General features: G+C 37.0%; 2 protein-coding genes across 3 annotated transcripts in view; one reads left to right on the forward strand and one right to left on the reverse strand.

The window, feature by feature from the left end:
- LOC149422999 (uncharacterized) overlaps positions 1-3,178 on the reverse strand; it is a 259,856-nt gene extending 256,678 nt beyond the window's left edge. For both annotated transcript variants that reach the window (XM_089632415.1, XM_089632416.1), the window contains exons 1-2: positions 2,870-3,178; positions 757-2,151 (exon numbers count right to left, since the gene is read on the reverse strand). In XM_089632415.1, coding sequence (XP_089488541.1) covers positions 757-2,084 — 1,328 coding nt within the window. In that variant the 5' untranslated portion in view covers positions 2,085-2,151; positions 2,870-3,178. The remainder of the gene's footprint in view (positions 1-756; positions 2,152-2,869) is intronic.
- A 1,389-nt stretch (positions 3,179-4,567) lies between these two features.
- Positions 4,568-6,376, forward strand: wcd (U3 small nucleolar RNA-associated protein 18 homolog wicked). Its single transcript, XM_089632805.1, has 2 exons — positions 4,568-4,790; positions 5,010-6,376. The coding sequence occupies exons 1-2, from the start codon at positions 4,750-4,752 to the stop codon at positions 6,334-6,336; spliced, it is 1,368 nt and encodes a 455-aa protein (XP_089488931.1). The 5' UTR covers positions 4,568-4,749; the 3' UTR covers positions 6,337-6,376.
- Positions 6,377-9,211: the final 2,835 nt, after the last annotated feature.

Here is a 9,211-nt window from a genome sequence, read left to right on the forward strand (position 1 = left end):
CCTAAGTGGAATGCTCTGAGCCTCGTGAGTTTTGAAAGAGGTGAATTTCATAGAAGAGATATATAAATTCAACACCTTTAAAAAATGTTTCAAACCATAATTTATTTACAAAATTAAATACAAATAATAATACAAAATAACCCTACAATAATATCAAATTACACATAAAGATGTGGAAAAAATAAAATGCAGCAATCATGATAATATATTAAACAAATTACTTACTACACAGAGCTAAAAGCAATACATTATTATTTTACATGTAAACAAACAAAATAACGAGGAATTTTAATATTAAATAAATATACATAAGTGGTACCTAAAATAGTTTGCTCTAAATAAAATAAAATGTTCTGCTGAAGTTTGGTCTCCGGTGACCAAATGTTTTCAAAACATGTCAAACAAATCAAAAACAAAAACATTGGGTCGGAGCCGCAATGTTTTTTGTTTTACATCAGCCATGGAAAACAAAAACATTGTAGCCCTGACCCAATGTTTCATGTTTGTACAAACATTTAGTTCAATGTTGGTGGTAATATTGTCACTGGAGACCCGCCTTAATTTAAAAAAAATATATAATAATCAACAAAATTTATCAGCAGGTGTAGGTAACTAGAAACACAATAAAATTATTTTTAACCCACAAAAAAATTAATATATTTATTTATATGTACTCAAAGCATCTGTTGAAGATCAGGAATCAAGCATCAGATATTTGGAAGCTATTAAATAAAATGTATTAGATATAGTAGTTACCTGATATAGTAGACGTTGTTTCCATCAACGACCCTGTTCCACCCGAAGGGAATCACTATCACTTCCGGCTGCGATTGAACGGTCACTTGTCTACCATCACTCGGCACAAATGATTGCACTGCATTATTGCCTCCAGCACTGGCCACACTGTTCACCACACCGACACTTACACTAGAACCCACTGCACTCTGTTTAGCCGGGAGCATGCTCAGCATTATACCTGCCGGCGTCCGCACCAGCTGGTGGGGCATATTGTTCACCATCACCATCTCTCCCTCCAAGCCCATCCCCATCCCTTGCCGCATCATCCCTTCAACTCCCACACTGTTACACTCAAAAGTCTGCCTTCCGTGCTCCGTCAAGCCTTCCCGACGCTCGCTCGAACCATTCTGACTATCCATCACATTGGTATTAATGCTTCGCTGACTCGCGATCATATGCTGGCTCATCATACTCATGTTTTGGTTCGTCATCGAATGCTGGGCCATGTTACTGTTCATGATATGGAAGTTAGATATACCGTTCTGTCCATTTTGAGCGTTTTCCATTTGAGTCGGTAACATGCCATTCTGATTATTTGTTATGACTATGTTACCCGTTGACCGCAATTGATTCATGGCATTCTGATTCAAGACAATCTGATTATGATTGTTAATATGTTGCCCGTGGACGTTGGTTGGCATTTGTCCAGACATTATTAAGATGTTATTCGGGCAGTCGTTCTGGCTGTCGCCGGAACTCAGGCTGGAACAAGATTCACCGGCTTCGGACCGCACTGATTCTGAACGAGCGAGAGTTACGATATTTGCGTTGCCCTGCACCTGTTCTTGGCTCAATTCCACATAGTTATTGCCACATGCGGACATCATGCGTGAACCATCAGATTTATCATTGATTTTGGCCATCGATTCGAACATCTCCCGCTGCATTATTCTCTGTCCGTCCTGCATGTTCGGTATGCCAACAATGGTGTTGTTCATAATGCCAGGAATACCGTTGTTAGGGTTAGTGGAGTCTCCCGCCGGTTTGCAAGCGTAGACAGATGATGAATGGTTAGAACTATTTTCGATAGAGAGAATGTTTGACATTGTCATGGAATCTTTTTGGATTGAGATGCCATTATGATAGGGGGATTGATACTGTAAGTGCTGCAGGTTCTCTTCCTTGGGGAGATGTTTGCGATGAGCAAGTTGTGGAGGGAAGTGTTGAGACTCCTGGCTGTGGGACTGGGGGACCCGTGGCAGCGGAAGGTTGGGGGGGCTGACGTAGAGCAGCAGGTTGGGGGCGGACGGGGCCCCCGGGGACTCTGCCTTGGAGCCGGACATCATGTCACACCACGCCACTGCCGCTGCCCGCGACTGGCTCTGGTCTCCTGAGGATTACCGATTACAGCTCCTAAAATAATGACAAATGAGCATGTATTTACTTTTATGTTATAATACATTTAAAATTCAACATTTTGTGTACTAAATGTAGGCTTATTGTATAAAAGTGGCAATGTATCTGAAGGTGCCTAATTCAGTACTAAGAATAAAAACATTTTACATTTTTTGACATTTACATGTTACAGGTCATTTTGTTCATGAAATGTAAGTATCCTTCCTTCAAGGATATAGTTATAATAAATATCATTGATTTATTGTACATGATATACACTTGAAGGATTCGTTTCGATGACTTTTTATACTGGAGCATTATTTTAGATGATAGTTTTCAATTTTACACAAATAACTGCTGTAAAGAAAACAAAATTCAATCATAAATTTGAAATGTGGTTGGGCAAACATTTTATTTAATTGCGCAATGTTTACGAGTTTTAAGAATAATTTGTACACATACGAAAAATAAATATTTATTTTGGCCAGTACTGCCCATAAGGCAGCCTGTAATCGAAACCAATTCATTGAAAACAACATACGAAGATAATGATGTTTGTTATTTTTTCTATTGGGCATGGACCAAAATAAACACAGAAATAAAAGACCTTCCTCATTTTTGAAAGGCCTACTTATTATGAAAAAATAGGTGTTTTATGGTTCGGAGCTGATAAATATGGCAATAATGTTTATGACATAGGACTGCTACTGCAGTTGTAAACATAGGTTACTCGTACCTGGGTGACACATTTGTCTGCGGTAGGATTACGTTGATATTTAATAGGTTGCACATAGCACTAGTATTACTATCTTTATTGACGTTATTATTGGTTGCAGTTTATGTAAGCAATTATCACCAAAACATTCACCGAGAACAGCAGCACTTGGATATAAACACTTGAACTTTATAAACATACACATCAATCAAAATTAAAACAATTTCTCACCACCTCATTGCCGAAATAATTTAAAGGTTCATTAAATTCACATTTTAATATTTTTAATACCCGTAATTTAATATACACAAAAGACAACCACTCCCGTCAACACACCTGAAAATATGGTTGCGTCTCAGCATTTGAGTGAGATGGCTTTCATTATTCTATGATGCACAACGCAAAAGTAATAAGAACGAGTGAGATGGGAACAGAAATACATTGCGCTCCAAACGAATTTAGCAGCTCTAGCGGCCAGCGTATGAGCTGTTGACTAGTTTCGTGAATCAATAAAGAAATCTGTTTTATCGTCTGCTCTCTGCTCGTCGACTAAAATGTTAGCCTTTTATTCGCTAGGCGACACTTTTCTAAATGAATATCTATTGATATGACGTGTGATAAAGAAAACATAAAAGTGATTTTACAATTTGATGTTCTGGATTTTGCTTTCCATAATCAATAGAATTTATCGCACAGATATAATAATGTTTTGGGATACGTGTATCTAGGTAAATTATAGTTTTTAGTGGGATTATTCTAAATCTACGTATTTTTATTTTAACATAATAAGCGACTGAATCAATAATCAAAATGGTTTTCAAAAATCTCCCGGAAGGTGTATAAGTATTTATATGTATAAATTATTAATTTTTTAAATGTGATTACCGCACAAGAGTCCCAACCGTATGGAGCTGTATTCTGATGCTGAAGGAAGTGGGGAAGGGAAGCAGATACTATTCAGATCTGGTAACCAGACACGGCTAGAGCCGTTTCAAGCAACGTTTCGATTGTGAATGGTGGTATTTCACCAAGTCGATAATGAAAGTATATATAACTCTGGAAAATGTCTCAAATTTCCTACTTTTGAATGAGATTGTGACATAACAATATACATAAAAATGAATTAAATGAAATTAACTTACGCACGCCGACATTTGAGCCCACCATCTCCAGATTCGTAACCGAGGATCGTAAAAACTCAACCACGGAGGCCGATAATTACAATTGTTACGCAGTCGCTCTTTTTATCGATTAACAACAGGGGAATCGATACATAATAATAATATACAATAACGTTAAAAAATATTTTAGAATATATATTCTATTACACCTTTTTGTTTTGGCTGGGTTTTATTTTTATTTTTGAATAGCTGGTGATCATAGTAAATTTTGAGCCAGTGTGATATTTATTTGTTCCTTATTTTTAGGTTTACCCCAAAGCAGATTAAAAACATGTCTTGCCTAATTTCCAATAATTGATATCTGTTTTCTCAAATTATTAATAATTCTTTATAATTCTTCTTCAAACTCCCCAATGAGACCCATATTACCAAGTAATGTTTTCAAAATATATCTAATGTATTAATTAAAAAAAACTTGGGTACTTATTTGGGACATTATTCATGAAGTGGCTGTATATTCTCCGTTTGGATTAATGCATAGACTAAAAATGTCTATGATTTTTCCTTACATTTTTTCACACATTCCCCATAAATAAATTGTCTATTCTGTTCTGCCATGCTTTGAAAACTGTCAAAGTAGTTTGACAATTTGGTTAGCAATATTTATGGTTTTAAGTTTTACATGCTCAAAATAACTTGAATTTTCTATTATTTTATTTGAGAGTTAAAGCAGGTTCAGTGATATCTTAGAATACATCTTCGGACCCGATCAATCTCGCCATGTCAACGTCAGCAAAACGTTTTAAAACAGAAGAAGAAAAGTAAGTTTTATGGTGAACACATTATTTACAACAAAAATATTTTGTTACAGGACGGATCAATTAAATCTATTTTAAATACATAACTTATTTTGTACGGGAAAATATTACAGCGTCTTGGTTTTTACAAATGTAATAATATGATATTATCTTGTAAAACTATCCTTTATGTAAATATTTATATTTAATCTTTCAGTAACTTATCAATTTACGTTCTTCCAGGTTGTCAAGATTACTTTTCAGTGATACGGCAGGGTTGGTAGAAAAGTTTTCTGAAGTAACAGGCGACAGTGACAATCAAGAAAAGAAAGAACGGAAACATAAAAAACATGTTGCTGCATGGCACGATGACGACGATGACATGGATGTCCGGTCAGTGCTCAAAGTGCAAGGAAGAAACTTGCCAGACGGAGGTGTGAATGAGAAATCAGGACAGTATTCGGATCTTGTGAAACATAAATACAAACTACTTGTAGGTACCCCTGATTGGGCGGACCTCAGCAGGAAGGTTGAGGAAGATAGCGATGATGAAGTTCTACAGTCTGTCGGACACATTGTTAAAACCTCATCTATTTCCCTTCCCAAAGGAGCGCTTGAATTCAAACGCTTGAAATATTTGAACCAAGAAACAGGTACTGAAGGGCCAATCATCCAAGCTATTGAGTTCCATCCGACTTCCAGTGTAGCTCTTGTCGCTGGCCATTCCGGGGTGGCTTCTCTTCTCACAGTCGATGGAAAGAAAAATGAAAAGCTTCACTCCATTGCATTCAAGAAGTTCCCCGTTTACTGTTCACGCTTCTCAAAAGATGGCTCTGAGGCTTATCTAGGCTCAAACGTCCCTTATTTTTATGTTTATGACTTAATGAATGCAAGAGCACTGAGGATTCCGCTCCCTAAAGACGTAACTAAAATGTCTATGTTTGAACTTTCACCTTGTGGGAAGTATTTAGCCATCGGTGGACGTTTTGGAGAAATTCACTTGATCTGCGCCAAATCAAGAGAGTCCATTCAAACCTTAAAACAGAGCGGAGACGTCACAGCAATAGCTTTCAGCCCCGATAGTACTAAGCTGTATGGCCATGGCTCAGAGGGCCTCGTCACAGTGTGGGATATGTCAACCCTCAAGGTTGTTCACAAGTGGGTGGATGACGGTTGCTTATCTGGTTCCAGTTTGGCTATCAGTCCTTCAGGCAACTACTTTGCTACTGGCAGCGCTCAGGGAGTTGTAAATATTTATGAGACCAAGGACATTCTTTACTCCAAAGCTCCCAAGCCACAAAAGATTATACTTAATCTGACTACGAGTATTACATCCTTAAAATTTAACCCGAGCTCTGAGATTTTGGCCATTCTGTCTTCTGAAGCTTCGAATGCTGTACGTTTAGTGCATATCCCCTCTTTCCAAGTCTTCAGCAACTTTCCAGGAATAGCTCCTAATCTGGGGCATTGTTCTGTTATTAATTTCTCCCCCAACAGTGGCTACATGAGTTTCGGCAATAACAAGAGACTAGCTTACCTCTATCGTTTGAAACACTTCAAGAACTACTAATCTGTCAAAACCTTGTAATAGTGTTAATAAAGAATGTGTTAAATTATTTTTCGTTTTTGTTTTATGATCATCAAAACATTGATTATTATCAAATAATAAATTATTAGCTTTGGTATGGCAAAGGACTGTGTAAAAAATGGTATACAGGGTGTTAAGAGATGTACCTGACTTTCTTTAACAAGTGATTCCATTTGGAGTAACCTAACCTAACCTAACCACTCAACCCCCCACTCTGACCATAACTGTCCTATCAATACCTATTGATTTATGTTTTTAGATGAAAAAAGTTACTGGAGTCACTTTATTCTCCAAATAACCTCAGGAATTGCTAATTAAGGTAAGGCTCCTCCGATTACCTCTCACCCTAGAAGATAGGTGGAAACTTGAGTGGCAAACGGCTAACGTGGAAAATGCCCACCTCATACAGGACCCCACCGAGAGACAGCCTGGGTTCTCATTTCCTTGCAAAACCTGGTCCGCCGTGAATAGGTTAAGGTGCTCCCATAGCCGCTGTGCCCACATGATCCACAGATGGGGCCTTAATGAGTCGGCTATGTGTGAATGTGGTGCGGTGCAGACCAGCGAACATGTGGTCAACGAATGCCCTCTCCATTCATTCCCCGGCGGGATTGATGAGGTTCACATGGCGACGCCTGAGGCCCTAGAATGGCTCGCAGACCTAGATGTCCCCCTCTGACCCCCCACCATACGAAAGAAGAAGTCCGGTGCGTCTCTTTAACACCCTGTAAAAGACCCTCCCTGCAGCATCTCCAAAGATAGACACCGTGAGGGAAATAATAGAGCCTCCTTTTTGGAGTTGGTATATAACAAAAGGTCATCAGGTTGAAGGACAATGATTTAAAAAAATCCTTCCTTTGATAAAAAAATTCATTTAGGCGGTGCAACAATTCAATATCTATAATAAACCCTTTAATAAATCGGTGTAGACAGGGACGCGCCGTCACTATAGGCACGTAAGTACTGCCAGAGCCGGCCCTATGCAGGCGCAATTGGAGCAGTCAATATCAAATAATTTGTCCGTTTTCTAAGGCCTACCTTGATTAAAAACTCTGTGCACGCAGTTGGTACAACTGTTTTAGGCAGGCGATATATATACACTACCGATGGGAATGTATGATGAGCGATATTCTGAAATAGGCCAAGCCACCCAAATATAGCGTGGTCTGTCATAGGCATTATGGATACTACGAAAAATAAATAATATTTTTATTTTTGGAATAACTTCAAGAGTAAATCCTCAAATTGTAATATTTAATCTTTATATGGGTTCAAGTCCTAGATGTCACCGTATCGTTTTCTGATTTTCGTTTAGGAATCGCTAATATTGTCTTCAATAATTAAATAAATAATAGCTCCGTCCTGATTTCGACATGCCTGCGACACATGGCCTATACCAAATGCGAGCAAGTATCAAGCAACAGTTATTGAAAATTAACAAATAGGCCTGATTATTATTACAGACACAATAAATTATTGATTTTGTTTGCCTTTTTGACTGTTATTGGTTGGGAACTGCCTCGAACAACAGGAGCAAGGTGTGTCGAGTTTCCTGACACTTTCACTTCTAGTTTAAGGTAGAGTTCCGAGCACAGCTACAACTGCATCAGTGTTGCCGCGACAGTATTAGGCATATTTTTATTATATATATATATTTTTCTATTGTTTAATCAATCCCTTGACACAGTGTGCTTCCCTGATATTTGGAAACGTTGTTATTTAACACCTATATTTAAAAAGGGTAATAAAAGTGATGTTACTAACTATAGACCAATATGTAAGCTATCCGTAATTCCTAAACTTTTTGAAAAACTATTACTTGATAAAATTTCACCATGTATTAACCATCTCATTGTTCCGAATCAACACGGATTTTTGTCGGGTATATCAACTCTGACAAATCTCTCGTTATATGAAAACTATATATCAAACGCATTAGCTAACAGAACTCAAGTCGATTCCATATATACGGACTTTATCAAGGCCTTTGACAAAGTATGCCATAAAATTCTCCTGATCAAACTACGTAAGCTCGGTATTTACGGAAAACTTTTAGAATGGTTTGCTAGCTATCTAACTGATAGAGTTTTACTTGTAAAAATCAATTTGTTCATTTCCAATCAATTTATAGCTACCAGTGGTGTACCACAGGGGTCTCATTTAGGCCCAATATTATTTTTACTGTTTATAAATGATATTGTAAATATATTTGATGAAGATATTAATGCGCTACTTTTCGCAGATGATTTAAAAATATTTAAAATAATCAAAAGCGCTGAAGATTGTATCTGTCTACAAAATAATTTGAACAGGTTAATTAATTGGTGTTCTCTTAACAAACTTCATTTGAACAAAAGTGTTATTTAATAATATTTTACAGAATAAATCAACCAATTGTTCATTCATATAAACTCAATAACTCAATCCTTACCTCTGTCGAAGAAATTAATGACCTGGGGATAACTTTCGACTCTAAATTAAACTTTATATCGCATATAAATAATATTAATAATAAAGGAATGAAAATGCTAGGCTTCATTCTTCGAAATTCCAGAGGTTTCAAGAATATTTCAACATTAAAAATTTTGTATACATCCCTGGTTCGTAGTCAAGTCGAATATAACTCCTCGATCTGGTCCCCCCACTACAAATTACATTCAGATTCAATCGAAAAAATTCAACATAAATTCCTAAGACACATTAATTTTAAACTCGGTATTCCCATTGAAAATATAAACTATAATTACTTGATGAAAAATCTAAATTTATTAAAACTCTCAGATCGAGGAATTATATCCGACTTAAGGTGGTTTAACCAGCGGACGAGAATTCAAATTTCGTTAAAAGATGGACTCGC

Source organism: Hesperophylax consimilis, chromosome 6 (assembly GCF_061612785.1).
Source record: "Hesperophylax consimilis isolate HC1 chromosome 6, BYU_Hcon_1.0, whole genome shotgun sequence".
Lineage (NCBI taxonomy): Eukaryota > Metazoa > Arthropoda > Insecta > Trichoptera > Limnephilidae > Hesperophylax > Hesperophylax consimilis.